Here is a 13,686-nt window from a genome sequence, read left to right on the forward strand (position 1 = left end):
GTCTTTAATTATTTAATAACACATCATAAAATAAGAAGAGGATGAATAGCATTTCCCACTAGTACTATAATAAAGCAAACAAGGGAGACACCTTCGAAAGTAGTACTGTAACATTTACTGGCTTTCTGGCTGCGAAACAGCTCCAGTGAATTCTAAGATCATAAAATGATGAATATTGTATCTAACTACACAAGAAGAACTCACAAGAAGAACTCATTTCTCTAGCTATAATTAGAAGCCAAAACGCCACTCTGGGCTTGAGCTAAAGCCACTTTGTCTCCAATTTCATTTGTCTGAGTAGGTGAGAAAAGGACGTATGAAACTGAATTAGGAAACTAACCCAAATAACAATCTGAAGCAGATCTCTCATTGACGAGAGCCTCCTTACGAGAAGCAATTGTTGACTGACAAATTCCTGTGGACTTGCTTCTGTCCCCAGTTTTTCCGGTAGCAATTCTTTGTTTACCAAGTCAGAGAGCTTAATTTATAAGATGTAAACCCAGCTAACACATGAATTAAGTTGCCTCAAAATATTATAAATACATGACATTGATGAGAGTTCCTACATTACAACTTATTCAGTTACCCCTTCCATCTCCATCCAATTCAAAACTTATAGCCAAGATTCATGGGTTTCTCTTCCCGTCTAATGCTTCAGGCTACCATATTGTTTGTCCTGATATGTTTCAAATGCATATTTCTTGGAGTTGAGTCAGCCACTTTAAGTCTATCTACAGACAAGGAAGCCTTGATCTCATTCAAGTCTAAAATTAGTCTGGAGCTTCCCAATGCTCTATCTTCTTGGGACCAAAACACATCCCCCTGCAATTGGACTGGGGTGGTCTGCAACAAGTCTGGCCTGAGAGTGATTAGCCTTGATCTTTCAGGTTATGGACTTAAAGGATCCATCAGCCCTCATATTGGCAATCTCTCCTTCCTCCATTCCCTTCAACTCCAAAATAACCATTTCAGTGGAAAGCTTCCAACTGAAATTGGTAATCTTTTTCGTTTGAGAGTTCTGAACATGAGCTCTAATGGAATACAAGGTGGGCTCCCCTCGAATATAAGCCAATTGACTGAGCTCCAGATCCTGGACTTGACGGCAAACAATATCACAGGGAGAGTTCTTGAAGAGCTTACCTACTTGACAAAGCTCGAAGTCTTGAAGCTGGGAAGAAACCATCTGTATGGTGCAATTCCGCCAGCCATAGGTAATCTTTCCTCACTCACCAATATAAATTTCGGTACCAACACTCTAAGTGGCATGATTCCTGGCGACTTAGGCCGCCTACCAAATTTGAAGGAACTTGATCTCACCATTAACAATTTGTCTGGCATCATTCCTCCATCATTATACAACATATCCTCCCTAGTTTCCTTGGCTTTAGCTTCAAACCGCCTATGGGGGGACATTCCGGGAGATATTGGGATTAAACTCCCAAATCTTCTAGTTTTCAATTTCTGCATTAATAAATTCACCGGAAAAATTCCATGGTCTTTGCACAATCTCACCAATATAAGAATCATCCGCATGGCCCACAACCTTCTAGAAGGAACAGTTCCGCCAGGCCTGGAAAATCTCCCAGCTCTTCAAATGTATAACATTGGTTTTAATAGGATTAGGTCGGGTCAAGATGGTCTTAGATTCCTTACTTCTTTAACAAATAGTACTCTCCTAAAATTCCTTGCCATTGATGGCAACCATTTGGAGGGTGTGATCCCAGAATCGATAGGCAATCTTTCTAAGGTTCTCACGAATTTGTACATGGGCGGAAATCGTATTTCGGGTAACATTCCCACATCCATCGGACGTCTTAGCGGCCTGCATTTGCTAAATTTGACTGACAATTCGATTTCAGGTGAAATCCCACCTGAAATAGGCCTGTTGGAGGAACTACAGGAGTTGAGTTTGGCAAAAAATCAGATCTTTGGCAGTATTCCCAATTCTCTTGGAAATCTCCAAAGGTTAAACCTTCTTGATTTATCAGAAAACAGCTTGTCGGATAAAATACCCACTACTTTTGGGAACTTCAAGAATCTTCTTTCCATTGACCTATCCAGCAACAGGTTCAATGGAAGCATACCTAAAGAAGTTTTGAGTCTCCCTAGTTTGAGCACTGTTTTGAATCTATCTAGGAACTCTCTAAGTGGACCTATACCTCAAGTACTTGATCTCCTGAAAGCTGTTATTACCATTGATCTCTCCGATAACCTTTTGTCTGGTAGTATCCCCAGCTCGATCGGAAACTGTAAGAGCTTGGAGAAATTGTTCATGGCCAGAAACATGCTTTCAGGTCCAATTCCGAATACCATGGCAGAAGTGAAAGGTCTGGACACTCTAGATCTTTCCTCAAACCAACTTTCTGGATCTATTCCTGTTGAACTCCAAAACCTTCAGGCCCTTAACTCCTTGAACCTGTCTTTCAATAATTTGGAAGGGATTGTTCCCAGCGGCGGAGTTTTTAGAAATCTCTCTCAAGTCCATTTGGAAGGCAACCCAAAGCTTTGCCTGCATTCTGCATGTATCAATAGTCAAGGGCGGCGAGGAAGAACAGTAGCCAAAGTTCTTGTTATAACAAGTATCCTTGTTACATTGGTCCTTTGCGTTATATTTGGCTCACTGTTGTACATAAAGAGAAGCAAACAAAAGATGCCAGAAACTTCTGAAACGTTCAAAGGACAGCATCAAGTGGTGTCCTACAATGAAATCCGTCAAGCGACTGGAAATTTCAACCAAGAAAATTTTATTGGCAAAGGGAGCTTTGGGTCAGTTTATAAAGGCTATCTTTCGCAAGGAATCGCTATCGCAGTTAAAATCCTTGACACTGAGGTGGAGAGATCTTGGAAGAGCTTTCTGGCAGAATGCGAGGCTTTGAAGAATGTTAGGCATCGGAATCTTGTTCGACTCATCACATCATGCTCTAGCATAGACTTCAAGAACATGGCTTTTCTGGCACTGGTTTACGAATTTATGAGTAATGGCAGCTTAGAAGATTGGCTAGAAGGCAAGAAGAAGCATGTAAATGGGCATGCACTGAATGTTCTGGAGAGGTTGAACGTGGTCATTGACGTTGCTTGTGGATTAGATTACTTGCACCATGACTGTGAAGTTCCAGTGGTGCATTGTGATTTGAAGCCCAGCAACATCCTTTTGAGTGAAGACATGACTGCAAAGGTTGGAGATTTTGGTCTTGCCAAGTTGCTAATTGAAAGAACAGGCAATCAATCTCATATGAGCTCCACAAATGCTCTAAAGGGATCCATAGGTTACATACCTCCAGGTTAGTACTATAACAATATATATCTCTCTTCGATCTCGTGTAGTTGATAAGTAATTTCAGCTAAGTCGTTTTCTTCTTTTGAGTTATGAACATGTTTTCCCTGAGGAGACCCTTTCTGATATCATTACTTAATTATTCAGCTAGCTTTTTTCTAAATGTTTTGAACATGATGAATCTGATTACGATGTGTAGAGTATGGTTTGGGAGAAAAAATATCAACTTCTGGAGATGTGTACAGCTTCGGGGTAATGCTGCTCGAGCTCTTCACTGGGAAGAACCCAACACACGAGAGCTTCATTGGAGGCCAAAACCTAACCAGATGGGTACAGTTAGGTTTCCCATCCAACGTGAAACAAGTACTCGACCCTGTGATGCTAGCTCAGATGAGCAGCCTTGACCACAATGAGAAACGCAGAAGCCCTGATGCTCAATACGAATGCCTCATCACAATCCTTGGGGTTGGGCTATCTTGCACTGCAGACTCTCGTGATGACCGCATTAGTATTAGAGGTGCTCTAAACAAACTGAAATCTGCAAGAGACAGTCTTCTTAAACCAGGTCCAAGTGAGAAAATTGAGAAATAGTAATCAAAGATGGCACTAATGATGAATGGTATTTGCAAGAGATATGTTAGCAGTCAGCTTAATATTGATCTGTAATAAGCTCACGTCCCTTTGAGCGCTTCATACAATGTCCTTGGTCCCTTGCTATGTAGTTTTCTTTTCTTTAATTAAGTGGGCTGTAATTTTTGTTTGATGCATTGGAGTTTTCCTAATTCATATAGCAGCTAGTTGCTTAATATATGCACGATTCACCGGATTATGATCACATAGGTTACCTAATTATTTTGCATGGTAGTTTTAAATATTTTAACATGAAACATTAAATATAATTAAATATAAGGATCTTTGATTTTCTATGATCTATGATAATAAATAATAATAGTTAAAAAATGTACCTCCCTCCATTTCAGTTTTATAAAGAATATATCTTTATATACAGTCACTTTTGTGTATTCCTTGCATACTTTACTAATATGATTGACTGTGTCACTTTTCTTTTATATAAAATAATTATTTTGATCAATCACATCAATAGATTGTGCGCAACGAGTATGCAAAAGTGACTGTATATAGCAGAACTCTTGTGAAGATAATAAAGAATTGAAGTTGTGATAAACCAAGAATAAAAAAGGGTTATATGGATGAATAGTTGAAGCTAGACGTAGAGGATTGGTTTAGCTCAAATGTCAATCAATTTTTTTCTTTTACATAACCTGATGGAGCTCATTTTTTGACATTTCATAGCTATTTTACATGCACATGTAAAATACATGATCGGATGGGAATGCCCTAATGTGTCATAGAATAAAGTTGTAGACATATGATTGTTAAAGAAGAAATAATATTTACATAGTGAAACAAAAAAGGGAGATCTCACCCCTCGTACCCAGGGGTGAATCTCTTTAACTTGAAATCCATAAAATATAAAACTCATATACAATAGTCATCCAAAATTAAATTCTTGAAAAATCACTCTAAAGAAATCAGACTCAACACTACAAAATATTCTTTAAAATATCACCAATCCATTTATGCCCCTTGGCACTTAGCTCTACAAATGAAAAACGACACATCGATTCACACTACAACAAAATGGGCCTTTTACCTCAAGTTTTTTTCCCACGACAAAGCATAGTGAGAAATACTGGTCTTATTAGACCAAGGTTGCCTGTGAAAAATTAAATGAGTTGTTGCAACGACATGCCCAGCCATGAGAGTATGTTGGTGGGAAAATCATCCTTTTAAGATGAAAGTTAGTTGTCGCAAGCAAATTACCTTCCAATATTCACTTATCGTAAAAAAAAGAGTTTTTTGGGATGAAGTCAACCTGTGAACAAATCTCTCTTATCTTCGATCATAACATCCCTTTTCCGCGGGGAGAATAGAATCTTCCCTCCCAATCTCATTTTTTTTGGATTTTCGGTGCAAACCAACAGGAGATATATATACTACATGGCCAGACGTTAAACCAGTGGGTTATGCAAATTAGGGCTGAGGAAATTAGGGGCTTCGATCAAGGAGGTAATTTTGCACCGACTAGAGAGTCGGCGTCCACGAGTTCAACAGCTCCTGCGGCCAGCATCCGCCCTTTCGTATTGATCCCCAGAAGGCACGACCATCCCTTCCAACGTGCGCAAGGAAATACATGTTGATTCCTACGTTTTTTGCCGTAAAATTGATGCCCTCCTCAGACCAAATCTCTTACATTCTCCTTGTCCTCTGTTAATTTCTCCCATTTCCCACAAAATCAATCCCCTGATCGATGTTGTATTGTTGACGAAATTAGGGCTTGGTGGCGATAATTTCGCAGAGAGCAGAGACTCGGCAACCACAAGCTTCGAACATTCAACCCTAGAAGACTCCACTAGAGCTTCGAACATCGCCAATCGACTTCGTATAAGTCACTCTCAGGAGGCTTTTCTCTCCCCTGTTTGGCCATATCCGTAAACTATATAGTAAATGTGTGCACTTTTGTTTCTTCCTTACTAATCTTCATCACGTATAGCACCTTATTATCTCATGATTTGATTTTAGGGAATTATTTGAGCAAAGCAGTATTACCTAATTGCATGCAGTAAACAGCAGTGACTTTTGGTATGGGTTTGGCAACCTTGCTTCTATCGACATGCAAATGGCAGGTAAGGAATTCTCCAGATTTGCATCAACAAGAGTTATTGTTAAAACTCATTGCCTAGTATATCTCGATGATGTTGTTTGTGGAAACTTTATTGCTTTTTGGCTATAAAGGGGACTATCCCGGTAAATGTTTTTGTTGGTGTAAAGGAGGCTAAAAGGGACTGTCCCCATAATTTCCTTGCCTGAAATCTGTTCTGCTAAACTTTTGGAGGGGAGAGGTGGCTTGGGACCAAGAGAAATATCTGTTTCTATTGGTGAAAGGTAGAACTTTTCATTAATAAATCTTCATGAAAATTTTGCAAACTGGTTGGCCAGCAGTGAACTCGTTAAAAATTATGAACGTAAAAGTAGAGGTTAGAAGTGAGGTTATGTGTACACACTTGAAATCTCAATCAGATATCTCTTAAATACTAAACATTTTCCTAAGTAAAATAACTAATTTATTCCTAGAGTAAATAACTGATCAGTTTCGGTCCAAAACTAAAACCGAACTGATTGTTTTCTTACTCATGTTTATATACCAGTATATGTTCTCTACTTACTGAGTTATTGAAAATTCATCTCTTATCCTCACAATATTTTCAGATAATTTTGATGATTTAATCAGAAATCAAGAGGAGCGAGTAGGAGCAAGATTGGATGATCGTAGAAGAATAAGTGTCATAGGGTACAAGTAATTATTGGAGAGTCATATTTAGTAGATATATTATTTTATGTTAATTTGAGTATTTGAAATGTTGATATTTTGAATTTTTATGAAGATTTTAGTTTGTTATGTTGAGGTCTTTCTTTGGTGTCCTTGTGGAGGAACACCTATTTGGTTTTGAACTAGTGAATTTATATTTTATAGAATCTTTGGAGTATTTATAATTATGTTGTGAGAAATAGTTTTAGATAACAAGAGCTAACGTTTCGGACTTCCATGAATGCGTTGTCAAAAAGTTGGACTCAAATAACTCAAGTTCAAGCTCAAGCTGAGAGCTCGTCGAGCGAAGTCAAGTTTGAGTTGATCAAACACGAGCTCGAGCCGAGTCGAGTTATTCATCAATCTTTGCTTTTACTCTTTAACAAGCTTGAGCTGAGCTTAGCCGAGTCAAGTTATTACTTGAGTTTTATTTGTACTCTTATATATATATTGAAAGAATTGAATAATTAAACGTACCAAATTAGAAAACAAAATATTAAATCTAATTAAATTTTATAATTAATATATAAACTATATTGAACTATAAAATTATAACATCTTTATGAATAAATTTCTTATATGGTTATACATTATAGTATATAATGAAACTACTGAGTCCTATTTAATAACTACTACACATTATAAAATATATACTATAGTTTAAAACTTAAGTACTTAATTAACTAACATATAATTATGAACTATATTCAATATATGGGTATAAATGACTAGGTTTAAGTAATTGGGTTACATAGTATATATTTAATTATAAAGGTAACTATGCTTGTGTTGTAAAATTTAATATGTATAGACTCTGTGTGTGTGTCAAATACTAATATATAGAAATAAATTATATATATTCAACGATTTAGGGAAGAGCCTTAATCATGTCGAGCTAACAAGTTGAGTCAGGCATGAACGAATGAGCCCTAATGAGCCTTAGTCGAATCAAGTCGAGTTTAATCAAATATGTGCCATTTACTAATCGAGCGTAAAATTTCTAATGTACCTCTTTAAAATCACGAAATTGTCTACCAATTTCCTTCAACAAATTGGTTAGGTCTCAATATTATGATTATTAAATGAATCTAATACTTAAAATAAAGAAACAAACTTGCATAATACAAAGATTGTTACGAAGGCAAACCCTTAAAAAACTCTTTAAAGGTAAAACTTAACGAGACAGCCAAACTTAGGAAAGTCAATCTTATTATTCGAAAATCAATTACAAGTAATCATCAATTACAAAACTTTTGCAACTTCACTCTCTTAATTCGTTTGTCTTCTACCGCAATAGCAACTAGAACCTCTAGCAATTTTCAAATATTGCTTTCCTCCTGGAAATCTAGTGGTTGAAATCTAAACAACGATCCTCCAAACTTAGAGTATAATCACACTCAATGAGAAATAAAAATATGAAAATTTCTCAAGGAATTTTCTCACCAATATATACACTAGAAAATCCTCTAGAAAATATGTAGATTTGAACATCTACAAATCGTAACTAGTATGATTCCTTAAATAAAAAATCTGGAAAAAGTTCTAGTTCAAGTAGGATTTTGCTGATAGATAGAATCTATCGCGAGGACATCTCTTGATAGATTGCTGACATTTCGCGGTAACTCTTCACTGCAGTGACTGATTTATGTTCAGCTTTTGTTATATATAAATCCAGATCCTTATGGATTCGAATTTTACCTAAATGATTTATCTAAACAACTTCTAAGGCTTGTAGATAAACTCAATGTTGTTTAGAGATAAAATTGATAATTATTTTATATTAATCCAAAAATTACAAATATAATGATAAGATAAATCTTATCATTTAATCATCTAATTCTAGTCAACTTTTGCATTTACAATCTCTCCCATTGGCAGATTGTTGACAAAACCAACTTGATTAATGTAATATAAAATCTGTCAAAAATACAAATAGAAAACCAAGAAGTCGAGTAGAAATTTCAAGAAAATAATCAAGAATAAAATAATAATGACATAGAATAATTTTTAGTCCAACATCAACTTTATGTCCAGCAAAAATGAACAAATATCATCCAACTCCCCCCCAACAAATTCATTTAAGCAAATTCATTAAACTCCCCCTAAATTTCACAAAACCAAAATATTTCAATTTGCACTTCCAATACTTCTCTTTTTTATCACTAATTTGACAAGAATCATAAGAGAATAAATACAACTTATGTGTGCCGAGATGAAAACACTAAGAAAGATATGATGAAAAACTTTCATGTATCTTAACTTTTCATGGATTAAATACGTTTGATGTATGAGCATGAATATATGTCTAAGAGTTAGTAAATGATTGAGTCAACTTGGTTGAGACAAAAAATTAAACACATGGTGGGCATACCATGAAAGCCGAATGACAAAGGCCAAGAACCGACTCAAAAATCGTCATCAATACATGAATAAAATAATCTCATATGAACAAATATTCAAGTATCCAAGGTATTCTAGCCCCAACATCACAGAACAACAACCAAATCTCAAACATCATATATATGCACCGAGCCCTATACTTAGAGAAGGAGAAGAATTTTTTTAAAAAATAGGAGTCTTCTCATGATGGAGAATCATATACCAAAATATTTGGGACCAAGTATTTCTCCAAAGAAAATCGAAGGAGGTGTAAATGGGATGAGGAGAGCTAGGGCTTTGTATGTGGAGTGCTGTGTATTTGGGTAAGTAATATTGGGGGCCTTAGAGAAATAAACTCAGGGCATGCATATGTAAGAGCTGTGAGCATGTGACTTTAGTCACTTAAGTGACTGACGCCATGTGCATGCTTATGTCATAGAGTCCCACTGGGACTTATACCATAAAAACAGAGACTCACTCCCAGACTCATACACCAGATACTAAAATACCCAAAATTAACACAGACCAAATAATCAAAATAAAACCATAAAAATAATATAAAATATATTTTATATTTTTCCTTTTCTTTATACAAAAATAAAATCTTTTATATTTTATATTTTCCTTTTTTTAAAAAAAAATTGAGTCAATATACATGCCTAAATGCATCACAAGTCCAAGCATAGTGTCACCCACATAGCAAAAAAGAAAGAAAAAAATTGAGTACACTCTCTTATTTGCAACAATTACTATAGATGTTCACTTATAAAATCATCAATGTCAAAGTTTATGTAAGTGTGTGAGTGAGCAAATTTATATAAGGTAGCAACTCTTTATTTCTTTTTACTTTCAATAAATTTTTTATAATATTATTGATGAATATTTTCTTCTTGTAGATGCTTCTAAGATATTGTCACTCACCTTAAAATTCAAACTTTATGCTAGGGCCTAGATACATGAGTATCTCCTCCAAACACTTGTTTGCACAATGCTTTTTTTTAGTCCATTTTTGTTACTCATCTTTTTTCATAATAATTAGAGCAGTGATTCTTTCTATAAGGATTTAATAAGGGATAGATTTGTGTAGGGTGTTTGTCTTTTTCTACAATGATTCAACACCGACTTGTTCTATATGGATCAACTATTTGTGGGTGGTAAGGAGATATCTCTTTATTATTATACTAGGTTCAACTAGTAATAGTTAATTCAAGGCATGGACTCCCTTTATGGTGAGCATCTCAATAAACAATATAACGTTTAATTATAATATGCATACATATAAGTTCCTCATGGTACTTTATAAATGAACTTTGCCAAGTTGACCCATAGGGCTAGTATGCACAAAGTGAACTCTACAAAATAGAGAGTTGCATAAGTTCATGAATTTATTAAGTGAGAACATAATGTTCAAAACTTTGACATATCAAACATGCACTACCAACAAAAAACCTTAAACCAACTGAATTGATTTTTATATTTTATTTTTCTTATATAAAACTGAAAGACAGAAACATGAAAGTAAAACAGAAAAATAAAATTCATGTCCTAGACTAATAAAATGAAATAAGGAATGCAAGAATATGCAAATGGTCTTATTAATATGACACGACATTTTCTTTAACCACCCATTTTGATTTAAATTTTGACTTGTTCTTTTTATTTGCACTGCTTTGACTAAATTTTTCTTTCAAAAAATAATTTTTTCTTTATTTTGAAAGAAAAAAATCTACTAGTTTACCAAGTTTGAGACTTATAAAATTAATTTTTTGACTCATATCATCGACTTGATTTTCTAGACTCTTTCATTTCCTTTTTGGGTTTCTTTCACCTTCAATTTTTTGCACTTCATTCAAGTTAAAGCAATATGGGTTTATATGACCAACAACACCACAATGATAACAAATAGGAATAAACTTATCTCGAATAAGTATTTTCGATGTTGATTTTCCATGAAACTTTTCAAAAATATTTGAATTTGAAGCGACTTCTTTTGGATTATCCACAACTTGACTTCCTTTGACAAAGATAATACCTTTAAAGGTAGTGGCAGCGGATGATGACGTTGTAGGATCTTTGTCTTGGGAAGTTGCATATCCTAGGACAAATCTATCACAACTCAACTTCTTAAACTTAACATCTCTTCTAATTTCTATGTTGCTATTTTTTGCTTGTACTCCTGAAACTTTTCGAATTCTTTTTCTAGTACATCCTTTTGATCTTTTAATTTTGAGACTTCAACACCATAAATTTTTAATACCTCAGAGATATTTTTTTTCTTATTCTCCACAGCAGTAAGTCTATTGTATAGTTTCTTATTGAGTTTCTTTAATTTAAACACTTCTTCACATATATCATTGTATGCTTCTTGTAAACTTAGTTCTTGGTTAGCATCAACAAATGATACATCCAAATCACTGTAATCATAATCACTTTCAGATTTTGTCAGTGCAATCTCAGGAAAATCATTCACAATAGTAGAAAAAGTTATAAAAGATTTTTCAACATCAAATGATAAGTTTGAACTTCTAGAATTTGAACTGTCACTAAATGTGACATTCAATACTTTTCTTTAAATTTAGACATTCAATTCTTTTGTGACCATAACTAGAATATTCATGACACTTCACTTTGTCTCTTTTCTCATATTTATCTTTATTCCAATTTTCAGACTCATTTTTCTTAGCGAAAAATTCTTTATCTTTTTTTTGCTTTCCACTAGACTTTTTATTAAACATGAATTTTTTGAACTTTTCTACTATGAGATCTATATCCTTATTATTTAAATTTTTTTCATCGAAAAAATCATCTCGTTCATCTTTTATAGTTTTTAAAGTAATGGACTTATCTTTTCTAGTTTGAGGAAGAGAGGATCCATACATTTGTAAGGAACCAATCAGCCCTTCAACCTTTATTGCATCCAAATCCTTACTTTCCTCAATGACAGTAACCTTATTCAGAAATCTTTTAGGTAGAGACCTCAAAATCTTTCTCACAACGCTTGAATCATCCACCTTCTCGCTGAGATTAAATCTGGAATTAACAATATCATTAAATTTAACATAAAAATAATTAAAAATCTCATCTTCCAGTATATTAATTTCTTCAAAGTTTGAAGTAAGCAATTGTAATTTTGAGTTTTTCACAATTTTTTTTTTCTCATGTGGAACATCCAAGATGTTGCATGCTTTTTCAGCAATCTCACACAAAGAGATTCTTTTAAATTCTTTAGGGGATATCACCATGAAAATAACGTTAAGTCATTTCCTATTCCAATTGCAATTGCTTATTTCATCTTTCATCCAAGCACCTATATATGTCTCAGATTTAGTCCATCCTCGTTCAATTAAATGCCATACACATTTATGCAAATATTTGAGGAAAACCCTCATACGAACTTACCAGTAAACATAATTTTCTCCATTGAAGTATGGTAGGACATATAACAATGACAACATGATCTACAGGGGCACGGACAATTTCCTTGAACAAATTCATTAGATCTCAATATTATAATTATTAAATGAATTAAATACTTAAAATAAGTAAACAAACTTGCACAACACAAAAATCAGGTACAAAGGGAAACCCTTTAAAGAACTCTTTAAGGGTAAAACCCTATAGGGCAGCCAAACCCATGAAAATCAATCTTATTAATTGAAAATCAATTGCAAGTAATCATCAATTACAAAAAATTTACAAATTGACTCTCTTACTTGCCCAAACAAATGACACTGTTTGTCTTCTGCTGCAGTAGCAGCCAGAATCTTTGGCGATATTCAAATCTTGTCTTTCTTCCTAGAACTCTAGTGATTGAAATCTAATCAACGATCTTCCAAACTTGGAGCACGATCACACTTAATGAGAGATTAAAAAATAAAAATTCTCCAATGAATTTTGTTACCAAAATATGCACTAGAAAGTGTTCTAGAAAATATGTAAATCTAAATCTTTATATATCCTAACTAGTAGAATCTCTTAAATAAATAATCTAAAAAGAGTTCTAGTTGAAGTAGGATTTTGCAGATGATGTCTCCTAATGGATTATTCATATTTCGTGATAACTCTTCACTGCTGTGATAGCCCCCATTTCCTTATATTTTTAATCTGTTATTTTACTAATTATTTTATTGGTTCCTTTATTTTAAATTGATTATTATTGTTGTTGTTGTTGTTGTTGTTGATATTATTTTATCATTTTTATTGTTTAAGTTGTGTAATTTATTTTAATGTGATTTTTCTTGTTATTAATTATTGTCTATTATTTAATGGTTGTTTAATTTATAAATTGTTTTTATGGTTGGTTTTTACTATTTTATTTCAGTTGTGTTTTTATTTATTTTTAGTTAGTCAATTCTATATTTAAATTATCACCGTTAGATCAATTTGAAGACTCCAAGATGAAGGGCCTGGGTTTATTTCCCCAGCCCTTTCTTTTTCCCTTTCTCTTTTCCTTTTTTCTCCCTCTCCTCCCTCTCCTTCAACCGTGCACGCCTCCTCCACCCTCTCACCTGATTCTCTCTTCCAGCGAGCAGCGCTGCTGTGGTCTGTCGCCAACCATCACCAATGGTTGCTGCCCCCTCACAGTTGACCAACCCTCATGGACCCAGCCACCACAGCTCCCACTTCCCCTTTCTTTCCCAAA

General features: G+C 34.4%; 1 protein-coding gene across 2 annotated transcripts; it reads left to right on the forward strand.

The window, feature by feature from the left end:
- The first annotated feature begins 440 nt into the window (after positions 1-440).
- On the forward strand, positions 441-4,109 carry LOC122295414 (probable LRR receptor-like serine/threonine-protein kinase At3g47570). Of its 2 annotated transcripts, XM_043104424.1 has the most exons (3): positions 441-1,211; positions 1,860-3,281; positions 3,474-4,109. In XM_043104424.1, the coding sequence occupies exons 1-3, from the start codon at positions 629-631 to the stop codon at positions 3,863-3,865; spliced, it is 2,397 nt and encodes a 798-aa protein (XP_042960358.1). In that variant the 5' UTR covers positions 441-628; the 3' UTR covers positions 3,866-4,109. The 2 variants fall into 2 exon arrangements, with proteins under 2 accessions (XP_042960358.1, XP_042960357.1); XM_043104423.1 differs by having other exon boundaries at positions 447-3,281.
- Positions 4,110-13,686: the final 9,577 nt, after the last annotated feature.

The sequence above is a fragment of the Carya illinoinensis genome, chromosome 15, assembly GCF_018687715.1.
Source record: "Carya illinoinensis cultivar Pawnee chromosome 15, C.illinoinensisPawnee_v1, whole genome shotgun sequence".
Lineage (NCBI taxonomy): Eukaryota > Viridiplantae > Streptophyta > Magnoliopsida > Fagales > Juglandaceae > Carya > Carya illinoinensis.